Genomic DNA, 22,570 nt, shown 5'->3' with positions numbered 1-22,570 from the left:
GAATCAGATGAATGGGGTGTGTGATGTGTCATGCAGCTCCATTTCCAGAACTAGATTTAACAAACCTATATATGGAACAACAATTTTCATCTTGGAGTGTTTCTAAGGTAGTTTCCTTTGAAGTGTTTCAGGAGAAATCTAAATCAATGTCTAAAGGTCATGGAAGAATCTAAAATTAACGTCGAGTAGCACATTTGAGCCAATGGGAAAGCAGAACACGAGGAATAGAAGATGTCGGGGTGTGTGTGGGCTCTGAGTGATGGCTTTATCTCACACACTTTCCAAAGTGCCCTCAAAATGATTTTTTTTTTCTTTCAAAGATTTATTTATTTGAAAGGGAGGACACTGGGGGCTGGGGATTGGATTGGCGCGGGAGAGATGGGGAGAGGGAGGTCTCGCAAATGACAGTGACAGCCAGGGCCAGGTAGGCTGAAGCCTCAGGTCTGGAACCTCACCTGGGTCTCCCACACAGGTGACAGAGACCCCAGGACCTGGACCAGCTTCACTTCCTATCCAGACTCATTAGCAAGGAGCTTGAGTAAAAACACAGCAGCTGGGATTCGAACTGCGGCCTCGACATGGGATGGGGCATCAAACCCACCATGCCATAACCCCAGCCCTCTTCAAATCAGTTTCAATGGAAATGTTGTTAAAACATCAACATTGTCCCAATTCTCCAGTTTCCATGCTGTGGCACATTGTATCCTGTGTGTTCTCTCTAACACAGGGCTCCTTCTGCTTCCCGTTCTAGCAACAGACCTACTAGCCTGGCAACCCCATTTGGACAGTAGGCAGGGCTACTAATTGGTAATTCCAATTAGTGACTCTTTTCTTAAATCTGGATAAAGACTAGCCAGTAAGGAAGTGAAATGTTATTGTCCTCCATAAAGTTATTTAAGTTAAGCAGAAACAAAACAAAATAAGATAAACAAATCAAAAGCAAGTCCCTGGGCCTGGCGTGGTAGCCGAGTAGGTAAAGTCCTTGCCTTGAACGTGCCAGGATCCCATAATGGGAGATGTCTCTAATCCTGGTTGCCCTGATTCCCATCCAGCTCCTTGCGTGTGGCCTGGGAGAGCAGTCAAGGATAGCCCAAAGTCTTGGGACTGTGCACCCCTGTGGGAGACCCAGAAGAGGCTTCTGGCTCCGGATCAGCGCAGCTCTGGCCATTGCAGCTGCTTGGGGAGTGAATCATTGGACAGAACAATTTCCTCTCTGTCTCTTCTCCTCTCTGTATATCTAACTTTCCAATAAAAATTTTAAAATAAAATCTTAAAAAGAAAAAAAAAAAGCAAGTTCCTAAAATCCAACAGATTCCTCTGGGTGAGCACCACCCACTGACAGGTGGGGCAGGATGGCTGGGCAGGCAGATGATGTGTCTAGAAAAAGTGACAGGCTTTCACCGACATTCTAAAAATGTAGGGAAAATAAGGGCACTGCACATAAATTAGAAAGAGTTCAATTTCCACCACATGAAAGGTATATATATTCTTCACACATGTATACACACACACACACACACACACGGAGACATTTAGTAGATGTTAAAGTAGTAAGTTCTAAATTCAAGACACAGAATTATTTACTGCAAGTCTCATGTGTCATAATGGGATGCGTCATACCACTGCCTATGGTCTATGCACCTCGTACGTATTCCAATGCTGATTAGAAACAGTACTAAATATTTTTTCGCTGCAACAAAATTGTTGAACAAATAGCCTTCATTCCACATGATCACAATTCATTGGGGGTTTGGGTTATATTTATTTAAGAAATCTGCCTTAGTAAGGTCACACCTTGCCAAGATCTTTCTTGTGATATTTTAATAGGAAGTGACATGAGGCAGCTATCGTAAGTTCCATTTCTGTTTTAGGAAGGCAAAGACTTGTGGTTTTCAGACAGTGGCAGAGCCCTAGAGAGAGAGATTAGTGCCAACCATGTGCAAAAGTGCATTTACGATCTGTAAATTGCAAGACAATCAACTCTTCTCAGTTCCTCCATGTTTCCACTTATTCCCTATCGAAAATAGTTGTAAAGAAGATCAACAAACAGGATGAGGCTTTACACCTGAGATTTAACTCCTACATCTTTACTCTACATCTGGCAATTGGCAATGCATGCACGAAACATGCTTTGTGAAGGCAGAAAAATAAATCAGCACAATTATGGCATCCTGACATTTTTCTAGTATTCTGTGGCAACTCATTCGCTGTCTACTATGCATGAATGGAGGTAATTCCTTTTTGTTAGAAAAATGTGGCATCATCCAAATTAAATCTTCAAGCTTCTAGAGTTTTCCTCTAAGTATTCCATTAAACTGCTGTTATCAATTGCTATTACATTATGGGGCGGGGGGAGGGGGAGAAGGTGTTAAACTACTGCCCATTAGTGTGAGAGATAAAAAACTGTGAACATTTATACCTCTCATTATGGTTATAAAAACTGTTTCTAAATCTTTGATTAAAGCAACTGTTATCACTTTAATTTTGGTATTGACTTAGCCAGCTACGAGAGCACAGGGGCATCTGGACTAAGACCTTGATCTGTTTCTCATTTACACTTTAAAGCTGTGTGGCTTCAGGGTCATCATCACCACTGTGTCCCTTATCTTTAAAAGAACATAACCGCACTGGCCTACCCAAGAACGATTTTGACATTAGCATGTGTCGGCAAAGTTTTCTGTGAAGAAAACAGATAGAAGTTTCTGGTATGGTTACAGCCTACATAGAGAATTGTGCCACCTACTTCATCTTCAAGTGCAAGAACTACAGCTAAACACACAGATCCGCACAGCCAAGCTCCGGCAGAGTGGCATCTGACATCAGAGTCTACTCCGAATCAAATCGGGTGTGTGTCAATCGGCATTGCAGCAGCTTTCTTAGAGCACCTCTATCCTGTGCCTGACTAGTCTGACTCCACAGGGAAAAAAAACAGTCCCCAGGGCCGAGTGCTGAGGAGGGACTGGCCCCCAGCATTGCTGAGGCTCACTGGGGACAAGAAGAGGAGACAATGAATGGTTCGAGAGTGGCGGGAGAAACACACACACACACACACACACACACACACACACACACACACCTGCTGCCTCAGATAAGAACAAGGAACTTTGATGAATTATCTTCACATTATCTCAGCAAATACAAAGGAAGAAACATATCTGAAATGAGAACACCCGAGTTTTCCCGGAAGTGTTGCCCTAGCCTCTCTGTCTAGTGCGATCCTACTTGCAACATAGCTGAGATTTCTTAGCTGTGATTACACATTATCACCTGGAGAGGTGCTATGAGCCCTGGGTGCCACCCACAGAGATCTGGATGGAACAGTAATTGCTTGAGCATTCTAACTGGCAGTCAGGAGTGAGAAGCACATCTGGGGGACCCATCTGATGGTCAGGAGGACAGCTCTGTCTCTTTGTTTGCAATGTATGCATTCTATCATGAAATTGGAGGCAGACTGGAAAAGACAGGGTTGCTCTCTGTGGAGATAGATTTCAAATACTGTCTTTCTCCTTCCTGAACTTTTGCTGGGTGTATCACTCACTTCTTTCCCCACAGACCTAGAACTGGCTGCTGGCAGTGGAGTTACACAATAAATACCCCGGCGCTCACTGTCACCCACCATACCTTACTCTTTCCTTCTATGACTGCCATGCGCTGCGTGATGCTTTCAATCCTGTTTCCTGTCTTGCTGGTGGGATCCAGGATGAAGGCTCCTCCATTGTTGGAACAAAAATCATGCCTGCAAGTAAGAAGAGGAGGCAGTCATCGTGTTGCTTTGTGGCACAATCCAGTCAACAGTGACAGGTGACATGGAGGCCCCTGAGTCAGTCTCCTGATAAAGTCACACATTTTACAGGAATCATTTCTGATCAAGACTTTTCTGTCTTCGGCCTCAAAACTTAAAAACAGTAGATATATTTCCCAACATGAATGAAAGCCCACCCCAGGGTACTGCTCGATATCCTTCCTCTTTTGACAGTTAAATATTAAAGAAAAATGCATAGAATAGAACATTTAATGTCTTAATTTTAATTAGTTCCTACTAGAAATAACAAGCAAACACAGAGGGGAAAATAAAGTTACGTTAATCAGTGGAAACATCAAGGAAAGGACAACAGTTCACATCCACAAAAAGCTGGTTTTTCATCAGAATATTCAGTTGCACAGCAAATTTTTTTCAGGGTTAATGAAGTGCATATGGAAATAAACTTCACAGAGCCGTTACTAATATCAGTCTATTTTCAAGTTTTGGGTATGAAGTCAAAGTCTAAAGTCTCAGGCCTCAAGTGTTTAATGAGAAAATTAAAACATTGATGTAACTTCTCTCTAAAGTCCATGAAGCGGCTCTCTCTTTTGACGTGAAATGATTCACCCTTGGTGCTTATACATTCTGGACTAGAATTTTCCATCAGCAGAAAGCTTGCTGGTCTCAAATCTGTCTACGACTTGGGCAGATTCTGGAGATTTCTCAGATAGGGAGTAGTTCTGCAGCCAGTGGGCTGAAAGAATGAGTGGACGAGCCCAAGGAGCCGAGAGAGAGAGCCCACAAACATGGGGTAAACAGACTAACATGAGGGAGGAAAAAGCAGGGGGAGGAATTGGTTATCAGCCTTCTGTGGTGTGTAAGCCCACAGGAGATCCCAGAATATTAAACCGTGGAGCCTGCTGGTTGGGTACGTGCCCTGGAACGTCCTTCTGCAAGATGCTGCCTTCTGCAGCCCCACTGAGCTAACTGGCTCCAGGGAACAGGGGCCACGTCTCCATGCTTAGTGTGCCAAGCAAAGCACAACTTGTAATCAGTGCCCTGTAAACAAGCACGTGGCAGGCATGAGGCACCCGGATGTCGTGTCTAGTAAGAGTTTTCTTTGCATTTGTTTTTATAAGCACCAATGAGTGGGAAAGTGGCCATGCCCCTGAGTCTAACACCCGGATCTCAGTTACCAAGATCGTTCCATATTTGCTACACCTACTCCTCACTTGCTTCTATTTTCTAAAATAAGTACTTTAGAGCGAACTCCAGGCATCATGCCATTTTAGTACTACATATGTCAATGCACAGTCCTTAAAAATGCCCATTTTCTAATAAAACCACAAGGCTACCTTTATACTTAACAGAATTAGCTATAAATGTATGATGGTGTTTGTATACTTGTCCATGATGATCATACTTTCTTAGATGTTTTTTTAAAAATGTTTAATCCATTGATCTGAAAGGCAGAGTTACACAGAGGGATCGGGATAGATGGAGAAAGATTGAACTCTTCATTCATCGGTTTACTCCCCCAAAGGCCACAATGAGCAGGACTGGGCCAAGTGAAAGCCATGAGCCAGTGGCTTCATTCAGGTCTCTCACGTGGGTTCAGGGACCCAATTACTTGGGCCATTATCCTCTGCTTCTGCATCACCAGGGAGCTGACCAGAAGTCAGCCAAGACTTCAGCTAAGAATAGCCAAGGCAAACACTGGTACCCATATGAGATGCTGGTGGTCAGTTACACCACAACTCCAGCCCCCCTATACCTGTTTTTATGCATATGTGGTTTATACTAAAAAATTAACATAGGTTTAATATTCTGTAAGGAACTTCTGTGATTTCTACTCACAATCATATAAAATCCTTGGGCAAAATAAGTGAACATTTCGACTCTTACTGATCAGTAGAATAAACAGAGCTGACTGGAAATCATTCACTCTCTCCTGTATTGGAGACATTTTAACAGTAAAGTTTTAAAATCATTCCCTAAAAGTCACATGGCCATCATCTTTAGGATATCTTTTCTCCATTTCTTAGACGTTGAACATCCACGAACTGTTTACCTTTCCATCTTTCCCCCAACAAACACACATGTATGAGTATCTATGATATATATGTAGACACATCTGTATACCTCTATTACACACGCGTATTGGGCCTTGGGATTGCAACAGCCAGTGACTCTCCTACCTGGAAGAGAAACTTGGAGATTTCACTTTTTTTCTCCCCTGGAGCAATAAAAAAGGGAAGGGAGGCTTTTGTCAAAGATCTTGATTTTATGCTCCTGGTCTTCAGGAAATGCAAGGGAATAGGTTAGAGTAACACAAGCTTCGTGTTTTTCCCCAGGGAACTGCTGTCTGAATTCACTTCAGGCTCTGGGCCTCTGACACCCCCTGCGTCTGTCCCTGATCCTCTTGTCAGGACCCCCAAGGATAGAAACCAACTGTGCAAGCCCTGGTAAGGAGAGATTCCCTGCCGGCTGAACCCTCAAAAGCGAAGGACAGATTCTGTGGCTATTTTCTAATTTACAGGTTGTTATTTTTCCTTCTTTGTCATTGGAACCACAAAAATAGAACGCCATTTAGAAGGCTGACTTTATAACAGCACTTGAAAAGAGATTTCGGGGGCGCGGGGGGGAGGGGAATTTGCCTGAGCCTTAAGAATACATCAAGCTCTTAAGGAAGTAGATTGTGCCATGTTTGAAGATGCAAAGATAACCACTGTGCTGGGAACCGTCTTGAGGGGGGAGGAAGCCGAACAACAAGAGGAAAGCGGCGCTCGCTCCTGATTTCGCACAGGAAGCCCACAGCACCTCCTGCCAAGGCGAGATAAGAAAGCTCTCATGCACTATTCTGGACAAGGCCACTGTTATCAGCCTCGGCTGGGGCCGTCCTCTGCGCGCTCCAGGTCTCCAGCCCTTTCCTTAAGGAGCCCTAGCACTCCCACCTCCATTTGCATACGGCATGCCAAGCACAACAGCACAGAGGTATTTATAACCAGTAAGGGGGGTGAGGGGAAGTTCTGGAGCCGAGAGTGGATTTCATGCCATCTCTGTCAGTTACTCTGGAGCTAACACAACTTAGTTTTAAGACTAGACTTTGATGCGCGTACAGCAAAAGCTAGCACCCCATTGGCTTGTCCAACGCATGAAGCTGCGACTCTCCTGGTGACATGGCAGCTTCCTTCACTGCCACTGGGAGTCATCCGCCAAGTCCCCCATCTGCACTAAGTTACTAGCCTTCTGTTTTGCAACATGGACCAGGAAACTGTCACCCTTTGTCTATGCAGATGACACTACAGACTTTTGTGCTGTGGGTGAATTCCTCGTGGTGCTGACGGATTTGTCCTGCTCTCTCCTCATTCATAAAGAACTGCCTCCTCTGTGACCGAAGGCAGGCAGACCGGGGCCACAGAAAAAGGCAAAGCCGACAGCAGCACAGCTGAACCCACGATCTGGATTTGCACTGGCTGCTGGGATTACTCGTGCTCAGCCCTGGTTCAATCCGAAGCTGTACCCTAACCTTCCCACCACAGCTGACACGACATCGCAGCCCTCCCAACACACAGCAAGAAATTCTGAGACGCCGGGGCCTCTTTGTGTCTAGAAAGAGAGGTTTTCTTAACTGTTCACCACCTAAAATACCATGACTGCCTCTGGGGACTCAATGTCTTGTTTAGGTCCATGGGTGAGAGCTTTCTTCCCCCAGATGTGCTCAACATCTCTCATTTCACACTACAAAACATGTGGAGTGCCTGATGTGTGCGCAGTCTGCAGCTGCAGTCCGCATTAGAACTCACCTCGCCACCTGAGATTTGTGTTCCTGTTCACCGTACAAATCCCACACTCCCAAATCCAACGCACACTGCCACCCGTTGGTGCTCACCTGCGCTTCCTCTCACCTGCTAGCGTTTTCTGATTTTCATCACACTTCCTGCTTTACTTCCCTCCTTCCCTCAAGAATGACTTTTTTTTTTTTAAGGGAAGGATTTGTTTCTAATAGAATCGGAAAGAAGGGTTCTCTCAGGTGAGCATAGCCATCCCATAGTATTCGCAGTTTGACTCTCATGAAGATGACAGAGCTTCCAGAAGCTGGACCGCATGATTCAACTGCCACTTCACTGTCACAGAATCGGCCCACTGATTTGGGGCCTGAGATTCTTATAGTTCTGTATCAAATTTTCCTGTCACAGATACATTCCCGCACGTTTCCCAACCACTACCCTATAGTCACGAGTCTTGACAAGTTTGTTCTGTTTTCTTGAGGAATCCCTTGCACCTTATGGGGTGAAGCTGAGTTTACTTTCTTTTTCTAAAAAGAATTATTTTATTTTTATTGGAAAGTCAGATACACAGAGAGGAAGAGAGACAGAGAGGAAGATCTTCTGTCCGATAGTTCACTCCCCAAACAGCCACAATGGCTGGAGCTGCGCCGATCCAAAGCCAGGAGCCTCGAGCCTCCTCCGGGTCTCCCATGTGGGTGCAGGGTCCCAAGGCTTTGGGCTGTCCTGGACTGCTTTCCCAGGCCACAAGCAGGGAGCTGGATGGGAAGCGGGGTTACCAGGACCAGAACCAGCACCCACATGGGATTCCAGAGCATGCAAGGTGAGGACTTTAGCTGCTAGACTACCGTGCCAGGCCCTGACTTTATGCTCAAAAGCTTTAGCCTGCTCCTATTTGACTCCTGCACAGGGAAATTCAGGTCCACTAGACCACTGCCAGGTGCCCGGCTTGGGTCCTGCAACTCCGCTGATACCCACAGTCCCCTTTTGAAAGAGGTGTTACAATCGCACAAATCCCCTTTGTAAGTAAGGAAACCAGGGCCTCTGCCATCCTATGGATTCAAATGGCTGCCATCAGACCTGGAGAAGACATATCTAGTGATCGGTACAGGAGCTGGGGGATGGGCAGCGGAGTACTCTCTGACTACACCAACAGAAGTTCTGGTTGGGGTGGTCATGGTGAGCTTTGATGCTAACACTAGCTGGATGTTTGGCCTTCTATGGGCTGATAAATGTGATCATTTTATCAAAGTTTGCATCAAAATCCATTTCTAGCACAACCTTTTTCTTTCCCTGGTAAGTTGCATTTCCTTGCATGCTTACTCAGCATGTTCTGAGAAGAAACTGGCCTGTTTTACTAAGAACCCCAATACTTGAAACAGTGGCTAGACTACTGGTGAAGCTAGGCCAAGCACCCTGATGACTGCCTGTTCGGGCCTGAGACTTGCCTCAAATGAATACGTACTAAAAGCATAAGGCACATTGAGTTAGAGAAAAGAAAGATGTTCTAGAAAGTTCTACGGAACCCTCAGAGAAAAATCTCTCCCTCTGCTTTTCCTTTTTTTTTTTTTTGGATGATGAAATCCAGAGTCTCATGAACTCTGCTTATCTGTTTAATGGGATTTTACTGCACGTGCTAGACTGTGATTAGAATCTATTTGAAAAGAATATTGAATCATTGCAACTTAGGAAACAAAGGGGGGAGAGAAGTAATAAACAGAAAGCCAGGGCTGTAAAATGTCTTGAAACAAAACTCAGAGAGGAAAAACTGACCACCTGGCACACTGCCAGAGGGCACAAGCACGACCAGCTCCGCTCCCCAGCCCACCCCAGTTACAGCGCAGCCTGGACAAAGACCTTGAATAAACATTCCACGGCTACTGCGGGTGCCCGTGTCAGAACCCGGCCAGCGTGTGACGGAGCCATCAGATGAAGACTCCTGGCACTATCTCTTCCCCTCCTCTCACGTTCTCCTAAAACAAATAAAGCCCTATTAGAGCCAGGACGCTGGCCGAGAAAGGCGTGGAGCTGGAAGGAGTGTTTAGACAGGAGAAGTCCTGCTCTTGGTGCACCAGGAAGAGAGCCTGAGCTGTCAGGGTGGCCCTAGGGTCAGGCCAGGGAGGGGGCTCCTGGCACAGGGAGAGATCTGCTGACGCCCTGGAGCCCACACCAAAAAATGACTTCTCTCATGAGGGGTTGGGGAGCTGTGGGTCAGCTCCATGGACAATGGTGGAGGGAATCCTGGGTCCGGGGCCACCTCTGCTGGGGTAACAGTTCTTCCGTGAGCCTCTTGGCCTGCACGGCTTCCTGCTCTCCAGGGCCTGCCGGTCCATTCTGGCCCAGGCCAAGGCTGGGCCTCCCTGCCTCTGCGTGCCTGCTGCCACCACTGAGCTCCAGCAAGTCCCCCTCCATCAGCTCCCTAACCACCTTCCTCTCCGCCCCTCTGTCACACAATGGGAGCCAGGACCTGGGGAACAGTCCCACCTCGCCCCTGAGAGACTGGGTGGTTCCCAGGGTGGGTACTGACTTGGTGGGTTCCACCCAGATACAAGCCTCGGAGAACCCCTATTTCTTCATTCATTTTTCTTAAAGAACTGACAGGCTGGCTGGGGAAGGGTGATTTGATAGGGCAATGTTAGGAGTGGCTGCAAATCATATTCTTTACTCCATTCAGGGAAGATGTTTGTTAGTGCCAGTCACTCAGACAAAACCTTACACACCATCCATACATTTTGTTCTCACAAAAAGGGACGTGCTGTTTGATACGAACGCATCCCAGAGTGCCTTTGGGGGCCAGGGCATGAATCACTGGTTAGTGGGAGGGGATTATACATTTTAGTGCTAGCTACTCCTGAGTTCAAATCATAGTTGCATTAACTTTCTAGATGGACAATCCTGGAGAGCAAAATCTTCAGCTCTGAGAATCAAAGCCAGAGCCCTTGGGAGTCTGGGAGGTCCTGCACCATGCCAACACTTTGCCTCTGGATCACATTAGCTCACAAAAGTCATTTTGAATAAGTTCTCCTTCGGCAGTGTACCCCTGAGCAATGCTAGGGATGTTACAGGCACCAGTCCTGCAGCACCTGCTGTAGCAGAGCCGTGGTTGGGGAGTGTGTCTACCATGTTCCACAGAACAGATCATTTCTTGCTCATCTCAGATCCCTGAAAGCTTGTACTTCTCTTGGCTCGTTTTCATCTTATGGGCTCATCCATCTCCCAAAGGTTTCTTTTCTTCTTACAAAAATACCAGGAATTTTGAAAAGTTCATGGGAAACGTATGAAAAAAAAAATTTACACATGAAGCTCAAGGCAATGTTTGCACCAAAGCAAACTAAAAGATTCAATTCTTTTAGATCCCTTTTCCTACAAACTTTCTAAAGAAATCTCGTAAAGCATGTGGCTCATACTGAGTTTCGCCTCATTTTCTGGCTCCGTGCAGAGTGGCGTCATTACTGCATTTTCGGTGAATCATCTCACATTCTTTGGACGTGCTTCTAGCACTGTCTGCTCCGAACCAGCAGCCCTATTCTTCCATGTCTTACCAGTTTTCTTTGATTCTAGGCATCCGAAAGTGAGTTGAAGGAAAACAGTTTGAGTCGAGAATGTAAAGAAAATCCTCCTGTCATTAGCACATGTTAGGGTGACACCTGTGAGTTTGTGTAATACGCTTAGCACGGCTCCTGGCATGCGGCCAAGCGACCATTCAGGTTGCTTATCATCTTGTTATCTGCCCACTCTGAGAACTGCAAAGAGCAGGGGCTCCATCTAATTCACTGTGATAGCCTCTGTCCCTTGCCTAGGCACCAGGTGAGCAGTAGACAAGCAAGGCATGTGTTGTGGGCCATATGCTTGGTGAAGCGCCTGAGAAGAGCAGCTCCTGACCTAAAAGGGGCTGACTGATGTGGATCCACGCCTGTGTCAGATGTCACCTCTGCCTTCCATCACTTACTCCCGTATGCTGAGGAAACGGGCACTTGTGACCGCTGAACGACCTCACACAATCCCCTACACTAAACACCATGTCACCACTATGAGTGCCTCTCCCTCACCATGATGACTATTAATGATGACCGACAGGGACCTGGGCACACTCGGCCCAGCACTACTGGTGACGGTCATGGGTAGCTTCACATGCAGAAGCACCTTCTGGTCCAACGGGAGCTGGCACAATCCTTTTCTTTATTCAAAAGCAGGAAAAAAAAAGAGACTGGCTCCATAATTACTAGCACTCTTTCATTCAAATGAAAAATCATTAGTTCATTGATATTCCATGTAAGGTGTGAAACCAGGCCTGGAAGAAGTTAATTAGTTCCTTTGCTATTATGGCTTATAGAAGAAACAAGTTGAGTTCACAGAGAAACAGGATGTAATAAACTATAAGCAAGTAGAACTCAGGATCCCTTGTGCTGAATGATAGGCTGAACAATACTAGGTTCAATAATCATTTGATTAGCTTAGGAGAGGAGATTCAAGCTACTCTAACTCCTCTAATTTCCTAATGACTTGAAACCCCTCTCATATCTGATCCCAACCTGATTCCTTGGGAATAAGTCATCGCAGAAAGCGGACATGTCCAAAAATGCAAGCATGTTTCCTGTGAGCACATCGATTCAGTAGCATGAATCACGCTGTCAGGTTGTTATCGACTTGCACAATTGTGTAGGAAGCCAGTGCAGAGGGAGAGGGCTTTGCACAGCTGGCAGCCACCTGAAGGAACTGAGAGCAGTTCTGAGCAAACCAGTCCTTGCAATGCACTATGCACTAGGTCAAGTGCTTCATGTACAGTTTCTCATTTAGCCCTCCAACAATCTTACAATGTTACTGCTGTTATCTGCATTGTATGAGTGAGGAAGCCCAGACACTCAGCCAGGTGGCTTGCAATCAGCAGCAGGAGGCAGAGCTAGACTGTAGGCTCCAGGGTCCGTGTCCTTATACTGTAGACTATACTGTCTGCTTGCGTCTTGGCATCTTTAATATTGGTTCTCAATGTCACAAGTGTTGTTAGAACACTTGCTTTCTGGATCATGAATTTAACCAAAAATTTCTCATTGCAGTGTCTGAATTTGGTGGTGACAAATGAGGTACTTTTGATTGCTTGTGAGTAAGGGAGCGATGTGCTGGAATGCCACTTACTCACAGATTCTGACGTGTCAGCTGGAGCTGGTTTCCTACCAAAGTTCCTGACCTGATTTGGAAAACAACAGTAATTATATCTGTTGCATACAATTTGCGTGAGAAATGAATTAACAAATATAGAGTTCATATCAAGCACTCAATGTCATACGGAAGTACTTAATAATTTTTATGTATAAAGAGAATAAAATAGGGAAATTTGAGGCCCTATAGTCTTCTGCCAGTCACCATTTTCTGTTTGTTTCTAGTCAGTTTCAAGTATTCATTCTTGTTTTCCTCCCCTAATTCATTCTGGGACGTTTCTAGACTCACAGAGAGGGCTTGCCAATAAAGGAACAAGCCTTTGACAAGCCTATGACAAGGCCTGTGGAACATTCAAGACCTTAGAAAATGGGATAATATGCACCCTGCCTCCTCCTCCCTGGTAATGAGGGAAAATCCATGGTCTTGATTTTCAGACAGAATTCGAGTGAGATGATGCACATGTATATACTGTTAGTCATGAGTATATGAAAGTCAACCAGTCTGGAGATAATGAGCAGGAAAGCTCGTGGTCAGCAGGCAGCAGCTAACAGAACCCTGGCCATGGACGGCTAGCTCAAATACAAGGCTCAACCAACTGTCCAGCATTCATCCAAGAAATCCCAGGTCAAGCCCAAATTTAGCTTTCCAATTCTGTTTTTAATATTTGTTTTAACTCAAACCTGATGAACCAACTAAATTGGTCTCCTGGCACATTGTCTTCAGTTCCTTAACCCATGCCTCTCTCCACACAGCACAGTCACATCTTTAGCCTACTCACTCTTTGGGTGAATTTATACAACCCACTCACTCGCCTCAGGACTGTGATCTCACCTGCTCCACAGTGCATCTTCCCTCTCAGAGCACTCACCACCTACAACCTAAGGCGGCTCCAGGTTCCCAGCATCCCCATGGGGATGTGAGACACCACTGTAGTGGAAATAACCACAAGCAGGGCATCAGACACATGACTCTCGTCCATTAACTAGCTGTGGGGGTGAGACACAAAGATTTACGTTGGAGCTAGTTTTTCATCTATAAGATGTTCAATTTCTACTATCCTTTATTATAAGTGATGTAATCATTTGAGTGGCTAGGTCAAGGGTAGGCTGAGGCTGACACTGGCAGCTTCCATGGCCCCATTTCATTCACATAATGAGCTATAAACTTGATGTGTTTCTTTCATTTTCTTTGGGCGCCTCTGCTTCCTTTACTGTCCTTGTGCCATGAATATTCAGTGTGGCTGAGTGTGTGCTGAATCCCAATCCAGAACAATAATCCTGAACAATAAGTAAGACAATGAGACACCCCCTGTAAGAGATCAAATGGCCTTGCAGGACGAGAAAGTCACAGAGCGGGCAGAGCGAAGAGAAGGTGCCACAGTACGTGGGCCCATTAACTGACTACTGAAGTTGGTCTTTTCAGACTTGCTCCTCATACGATGGTTTATACCTCCTCAAAGGATCTATAACCACGGCCAAGTATAGGGTCCAAACCAGATGTAACTTATCACTGGTGCCAAAAGATGTTGTAAAATCTGAACAAATTTGCCTAGTTAGTGGTTTCTTCTGTTTTCCTTTTTCAGCCTCAGCTCAATCCCATCTCAGGAGAGGCTCTCAAGGAACTCAGTGCTGATGCATGCCGATCTGCAGCTGGGTCACTGCCCCCCAGGCTTTCCTGGGAGGCCGTCTACCTCTTCCTCTGGGAATCCACAGGGGTCAGCTCTGGAAAGCCCTGGACTTTTTGAAATACCAAACCATTCTGTGTCTTTTCTTTACGCCATAACCTGAGACTTGCGGCACCTTGTGAATTTCAGTTTCCTTGTGGGAAATTAGCACCGTTATGTGCAGATTTATGTGTGTCAAGGACGGAACACAATTTTTGGCAACAGGAAGGGTTAAGGTTAGGGTATACCTGTTACAATGCTGGAGTGTTCCTTGCATTCAGTGTGATGAAACATCCTAGCAAGAGTCTAGACAAAGTGTGAAAAAAACAGCTTTCTGACTAGGAGCTCATTATAGGGCATTACCTGGGCCATGATTAAGCCCTTCACATCCCTTTCCTATTCCCAATCCTTTGTGTCCTGCTTTTTCAATGAAAAGACAGCGATTTTGCCTTAAAATCGCCAGCTAGGTTCAGTTATTTCAAGACACAGCCTACTGGGGCAGACATTTGGCACAACAGCCAAGTTCCAATTTGGGACAGCTGTAGCTTATGTCAGAGGACCTAGTTTGCGTCCAGCTGCTACGCTTCCTATTCAACTTCCTTCTAAGACCACAGGAGACAACAGATGATGGGCTTAAGTACTTTGGTTCCTGCCACTCTTGTGAGAGACATGGATTGCATACTCAGCTCCCAGACTTTGGCCTCGCCCAGCCCTAGTTGTCGGAGGCATTTGGAAATGAATCAATGGGTGGAACAGCTCTCCCCATCTATATTTCTGGCTTTTCAAATAAACTGAAGGAAGGAACAAAGAGAGACAGAGTGTGGAAGAGAGAGAGAAAGTGGGAAAGGGAGGGAGAGAGAGAGAAGGAAGGAAGGAAAACAAAGGAAGGATGGAAGGAAGGGAGAGAGATATATAGAGCCAGTGCTATGGCATAGAGTGGGTTGAACCTCCACCTGCAGTGCCACCATGGCATATGTATGCTATTTCAAGTCCCAGCTATTCCTTGCCAAAGTTCATAGGAAGGCAGCAGAAGATGGCACAAGCATTTGGCTCCCTGCATCCACGTGGGAGACCTGCCTGAAACTCCTAGCTCTGAGCTTTGGGCCTGGCCATTGCAGTCATCTCGGGAAGTCAAAAACAGATGGAAGATTTCTCTCTCTCTCTGTTTCTCCTTCTCTATAACTCTGCCTTTCAAATAAATAATCCCCTCCCCCCCAAAAAAGAAAAGAAATCGAAATCTACCAAGTCAGTGGGATGTATCTCTAATACAGATCCCCAAATACTGGTCCATGCTTTATAAATGACTTATTTTGTTTATCTATTCCTAAGGAATATGTGTCACCTATTGCCTGAGGATCTTGTCTTAGAACATTTGTTTTCAGGCTTAACAACAAAAACACACACTACATTAAAAAAAAATAACCCGTGAATGTGATTACAGAGAATTTGAAAGATTCTTGCAGCCTTCTTAGGGAATTCTCCACAATTACGTGTCCTTATCTTCTGTCCCTGCTGGTCCTGGGAAGCTACACTGAATCATGCTGAAAAGATCCTTACAAAACCCAGCCAGCACAGACTTCCTATGACTCAGCCTTTTTGTTTAATTTCAGATACATAATGAAATGTTTGATAGCAATTACAGGAGACAGTTAATTCATTAGAAGTAATTATTCACTCGAGTCACTGTATGGCTACGAAGAGCGGGAGGGAGCAGGAAAATCTCGCAAAGCACAGAAAAATGGCGAAGAGGCACTTGGCAAAGGCATCTGAGCTCTGTTCTCAGGACTCTGTATGAAATATTAATAAGGCTGTTGTCTGAGCATTCACACTGGGCAGCGTGCACTTCCTCATGTGGTAATTATATAACAGAATGCAACAAATTTTTCATCAGTAAGTGAACATTCACTTCTGGCTTGTGATGAAAGCTGCCGAGTAAGATGGCCAGTTTTACTTGGCTTTGTTCAAGCTCAAAGTTCTACTAAAGTGGTCTTCTTTTTAAGTCCTCATTTTGATTGAAAGTTTGGTTTGTGACAAATTAAAGTTCTATATTGTATGCTTGTTAGGAGTTTGCATGCACACTGCACAGCACAGATGTTAAGACATATATGGAGCCAAACTAGATGTGTACGTAAGAGGAAAATGGTCAATACGAAAACCTGAGGTAAATGATCATATTTGCAAAAGAAATGAAGTTTTAAAAATTTCTTTCCTCAAATATTTGACCTGTATGTTGCGCTCACCCCTCACCCTGACCGGCAAGTAAATGTTGATAATTTTAAAACTTTTAAAATTGTTAAAACTTTCATTTTTAATGACAAGAAATCAAATAGGGGACATAAAAACTGCTACAGCATTAAAAATAATAGACATTCACACCAGCAATCAATTAAATGTGGGCCCTTGAATACATTTCTAATTAACTGCCATTAAACAACGATTTGGTTTTTGTCTTGTTCGTTTTACAAACCCCACTGATGCACAAAACTACATTCCCCCCAAATGACCTATCTCTAACACATCCCTAATGATCGGGACCTTCCTTAACACATCTCTAATGATGCAGGCCTTCCTTTCTTTGCCAATTTGCTAATGCAAACAATAGAGAAATGCAATTAGGCTAGTGCCTCTCAGAGTTCCTGGATGCCTCTGCCTTGGCCGGAGTTTATAGGCCACCTCTCTCATGCCCTGGGAGAAAACTAGCAAAGCGCACGTCATGGCGCAGTGGCTGGCCTTTCTGGTGTCTTCCAGTAGAACTTCACTGCTGGCGCTGACGAAGAGCGCTTCAGATAAGGGCACATCCCATGGCATTTGCCATTTAATTTTCAAAATGTGCAATTACTTTAGACTCCAGTTCTGACCTACAGTAGAGTTTTGGAATAGTGCCTTGAGAGCCTGTGGATGCCTGTTAGGGTTTCTTTAGAGAACCCATCATTAAATGCCAAGAAATTAATGAAAATTACCGTACCAACCTTCCTCAACTTTCCATGAGTTGACACTCCAACACCTTTTTCTACTGCCTGAAGGACTTATTGGCAAAAGACCAAAGCAAATAAGCAAGTTTTTAGAGCTCACTGGGCAGAGCATAATAACGCCTTCATTCTTATGGTCTGGACAAAGGTTGCCAAAAGCAGTGGAGGTTATCACTGAGGAAAACATAGTGGCATGATCATGGAAGGGCAGCTGAACTTCAGTTTTCTTTTTCCCTCTGTAATGATCAATATCAGAACCATGGAGGCCATCCTGTGCACTTACTTACAGGTATGTAAAAACTTTTTTTTTCATGAGCATTCTAATTTCCTAAGTTGAAATTCTCAGCTAATTTGGCACTGTTTCTCAGAGTTAATGGTCAGATGGCTTTCCAACTTACAAGCACTAGACAGGAAATATCATTGTAGGAACTGCAAAATTATTTGAAGCTCATTTGAAAGAAGATGTAATTTCAAGTGATTTTCTTGTTTAACTCATTCCTCGCTGTGGGTTATAGGAAAGGGGAAGCCTGGTTGTCCCCATTTACAGAAGGGGAAATGGAAGCACAGATTAAATAACCGGCCAAGGTCACTCAGAAGTCAAGGACAGAACCAAGAATAGAACCCATTTCCTCAATTCCTGGTTCCCCACTCCTAAGACTGAGTGAAATGTGCTCTGCAGGTACATTTGAATATCCAATAAGGAATCCCAATGTGTGCTCGAGTTTTAAAATTAAAACGTAAAAGTGAAAAGCAAAATGAAACAAAAAAGAAGCAGTAGACATAGAGAGACAGAGAAAAAAGTGAAATGGTCTTTATGTTTTAACACATCGTTGGTGTTTCATAAATATCCGTGTCACAATCAGAAGGTATATTTAGAATGGATACTGATGACACGAAAAATCGGCAAGAAATGAGCAAAAAATAATGCTGGTCAGAAAATACTATTTTCACAATAATCCACTAGAACTCAACAATATTTTTCTTCTGGAAGAGAATGATACTGTATGTTGCAACTGTATCTATTAAAAATTGATCAGAAAGAGAGACAGGGAGGAAGGGAAGATGGGAGAGATTATCGTTTACATTCTCAGAAATGTGTCTACAAATTACACTGAATCTACTGAAAACTAAAAATCCAAACGAAAAAATTAAAATCGATGAGTGTTATCACTCTGAAGTTGCGATGTGTGATAGCCAGATGGGAAGAGAGGACAAAAGAAGCCGGAAACGAAGCTTTGTCCATCAAAGAGAGCAGGCCTTGCGCTTCCCACTAGTAAAAACTCACAACTTTTGGAGCCACTGGGTAGCCCTGGGCACGGAAAGCATCAGGAGGCCTCAGCAGAAGCCCAACTAGCACCTCAGGTTTGTGGGGACACATGGACCAGAGCTCCAAGTCCCAGTTCCTCCGGTACTCACGCATGCATGAACTGCACCCAGGTTTTCACTCCCTGAGACTCTTCTTGCAAATACAGACCCACGAGCCACAGTGCAAAAAGCCCAACACTCTCCCTTTCCTCTCCTGTCTCCTCAGACCCCCTCCTTGAGGTCCCCAGAAACCCCTTCCTCCTGTCCTAAGCTGCTACTTGCTCCATGTAAGTAAGACTCAGCTTTGGGTCAGGGCAAGCTTATCTGAACACTGTATCCTGTGAGTTGATAACCAGTGAGCAGGTAGAGCTCAGCAAGCACTGGGAGAGATGTGGTGGCCCTGGCTTGGGAGCCTGATATGCCCTGCTTACTTACCCCAAATGCAGAAAGGACACGAGTTCTAGAAAGCAAATGTGGATGTGCAGAGCTGGTGTCAGCTCTGCCACAGGCCCACTCTATCTCACCCCAGTCTTGCCCATTCATGGACAAAACCACTTCCTCCATGCCAGGAAAGCAGAGGCTGGGCCAAGCCGTGCCAACAGGGAGCATGGTCTCGTCCCAGGGCACTCTTTCTTGTCTTTTTTTTTTTTTAAAGATTTATTTACTTTATTGGAAAGGCAGATGTACAGAGAGGAGGAGAGACAGAGAGGAAGATCTTGCGTCCCATGATTTGCTCCCCAAGTAGCCGCAACAGCCAGTGCTGCACTGATCCAAAGCCAGGAGCCAGGAACTTCTTTCCCAGTGTCTCATGCAGGTGCAGGGTCCCAAGGCTTTGGGTGTCTTTGACTGCTTTTCCAGGCCACAGGCAGGGAGCTGGATGGAAAGTGGAGCTGCCGAGATTAGAACTAGCACCCATATGGGATCCCGGGCGTTCAAGTTGAGGACCTTAACCATTACGCTATTGCGCTGGGCTCAGGGCACTATTTCTTTCAGTCTTCCTTTTACTTTTGCCTAACTCTGACAAAGTTCTTCAATGTTTCTTCTTCTGGAAAGTCATACCTTACATTTTCTTCAATTCTACGGCCATTTCCTCTCCCCGGCCCTACTAAAACTCTATTTTTACAAGTACAGCAAAACTGCATTGTTATTTTCCAGAGCGTGTGTTAAGCATTCAGCAAAATGTCTTGCTGTTGTGAAATTAGCTCTCTAGTGGGCAGAAGTTTCCTTCCAACTTCTTTAACAGCTCTCGGGTCTTACTTAGAGAAACGTACCCTGCCCCCATCCACACTAGCAAGAATGCCAGTTTCCCAACTCAAAGCCATTCTGCACCTGTCCCTGGTACACTGCCTCATTTAGTTCATATGAACTCCCTCTGAAGTATGTCTAATCATCTTTATTCTGTATCAACAGCAGCTATGAACTCCAGACATGTGAAAAGTATCGACTTTCTACAGTTCATGAACAAAATGGAATTAGATGACAACTACATTTTGGTATCTTCTCCCCCATAAAAAAATCCATATACAACCTTTTTTATATATATAAGTTGAGAATTCCTTGTTTAAATTCAGAGGTTGCTGCACCAAAATGAACTTATTTTTCAATTTTATCTCCCGTGAATCTTTGGATGTTCCTTGTGTAAGCTTAGCACATCTGGATGTTCCCTGGGCTCTGGGTTCATTCCAGGCTAACACAGAACAGTTAGGGTTATCTACTTAGAAATCCTTCCCAGTTGCTGAAGATGAGAATACATTCAAAATTTCACCCCATTCAGTATGATTCCTGATGTTTATGTTACTGAACATTCAAAACAAATATCCTAGTTCTTCCACCACTTTACCAAAAGTGCAAAGAGGGGAAAGACTTTGCTGTATTTCTGCTCAGCTCATTCATTAGCTTTATGAGTTTAAAGGCAACTGCCCTTCCAGGAATTCCTTTTATCCCTAATCCTTTATAACAACAAATTCTTGGCAAAAACCAAAACCAAACTAATAGTCAGCTAAAACAGTGTACTGGCATGATATCCTTCATAATATTTCTCAGAAGAGGAAATTTCTAATTGAACGATGGTTATGATAGTCAACGTATTTTTACATACTTGTTGGACACCCAGAGCCTATTTAAGTCTGAACTTCTTTCTATATTATCTTACATGAAGGAGCAGGTCATATACAATTAGCTAATAACTTTGAGCTAGAGTAAACATTGCAGACTCAAACCTAACCTATTGTGGTTCAGATAATATCAATAACTAAGACTAAAATTTAAATATCAGCAATTATTCTATATATTTGAGAATAATATGTATATGGTCACTTTCTGATATGTTTTGACAATCATGCTTAGATATTTCTATTCAAATATGTCACCATAAAATGTGCAGAACATCCCTTAATCATGTGCCATTAGTATTCCTGTCTACAATAGAATTTAAATGAATCTAAGTATATAAAGGAAGTTTATATAAACACACTTGAAAAATTACAGAAGTTAAAGAAGGCTCCATGAACTGCAGATTCTAACTTATCTTTCTCTGAGATGGTGAAATAGGGTTGTTGTATTTGTTTCCCAGCATAAAAAGGTTCTGTATATATTTTGGAAGTCTTTCTAAGCTAATTGTACTGGCTTAACCCGAAACACCAAATCCAGGCCTAACACATGTAAGCTACCCAACCAGTTTATCTCCTCACTACAGCTTCTTGTACATATTTATGGAATATAGTTTTAAGCAATCACGCACTAAAGGAATAAGATAGCAATTAAGCTTTCCTTTCCAAGTTGTCTTCTGAGAAAGAAAAAAACCCAAAAGCCTTTTACAGAGAATAATTCAAATGGTCCATAAATATTTAAAGTGCTGCTCTGAGCCCTAAAGCAGTAAGACATCTTTTCTAGCCTTGGCGAGCTGATTGATAAACATGGAGGAAAGATTCAACGTACCACACAGAAATGACAAAGACAAGATTTTACTTCAGTTGGTCTGATTCCTCTTATTAACAAAGTTCAATCCAAGCCTAGAACAACAGGTTCTATAACTCACAATTGTTATTTTCCAACATTTACTAACTATAATCTTAAATAGTGTTGAAATTGTTGGCATAATACTATCAAAATGAAAGTTTTAAAATCTACGAAATTCTAGGTAATTTTATAAAAATTCAACTCTATGCTTTGATCCTAACCTAACAGCTCCAATTCTTTGGTTATTTTAAATTTATCTTTAGGCTACATTAACACAAACATCAAGATCTCTAAGGTCTGTAAATACTGATGCTTGCTGCAAATCAGCAGAATAACATAAAATCTCAGATCTCCCCTAACTGTCAGGTTAAATAGCCACAACAGAAAGAAAAGTATGTGAAGAGTTGCAAGTCCTCTATAATCCTATTTTTAGAAAATGACATTGAAATGGGAAATCAGCCATGGGGAAACACTGGCTCTCAGGATTTTCATAACTCAACAGTAACTTTCCACTGATATGCCCTAAACAAAAATTGAGAACACAAGACGACGAACCGGACTTGCGGAAACCATCTAGAAAACCAAGTAGCCACTTCTATCTGGCTATATTAAAATTGCTACTTTTCTTTTTAACATAAATCTTCCCAAACACGGTGCAAGATGGTTTAAAAGCAATAAATAAAATATTTTTTGGCCTAAGGATGATTCCTTAATAGTTTTATCAGTATTTTATCGTTTGATCTATCGATTCTGTTCCTGTTCTTCAAATTAGCTCCCATGAACTATCATTAGTATCATCCTTCTAGACTAAACAAAAAGGGGAAACAGCAAACAAGACCTAATCATCAACAGGATGCAAGGAAATGCTACACAATTAGCGGAGAGTAGAGATGTATTCATTCAACAAATACACAAAGAGCATCCATTGAGTGCCAGACCTTGTGAGCAGCCCTAAAGACACAGAGGTGGTCTCGGTGAGGTCATGGCT

The 22,570-nt window shown here is 43.8% G+C and overlaps 1 protein-coding gene across 1 annotated transcript in view; it reads right to left on the bottom strand.

The window, feature by feature from the left end:
• Window positions 1-22,570, bottom strand: part of FLT1 (fms related receptor tyrosine kinase 1) — a 168,141-nt gene that overhangs the window by 81,689 nt on the left and 63,882 nt on the right. Inside the window, exon 11 of the mRNA XM_040979849.1 lies at window positions 3,622-3,736. Within this exon, the coding sequence (XP_040835783.1) occupies window positions 3,622-3,736 (115 nt within the window). The remainder of the gene's footprint in view (window positions 1-3,621; window positions 3,737-22,570) is intronic.

This window comes from Ochotona curzoniae, unplaced genomic scaffold (genome assembly GCF_017591425.1).
Source record: "Ochotona curzoniae isolate NIBS_2020 unplaced genomic scaffold, NIBS_Ocur_1.0 contig_3332, whole genome shotgun sequence".
In the NCBI taxonomy this organism is placed as follows: domain Eukaryota; kingdom Metazoa; phylum Chordata; class Mammalia; order Lagomorpha; family Ochotonidae; genus Ochotona; species Ochotona curzoniae.
This window is presented reverse-complemented; position numbering and strand designations above follow the sequence as displayed.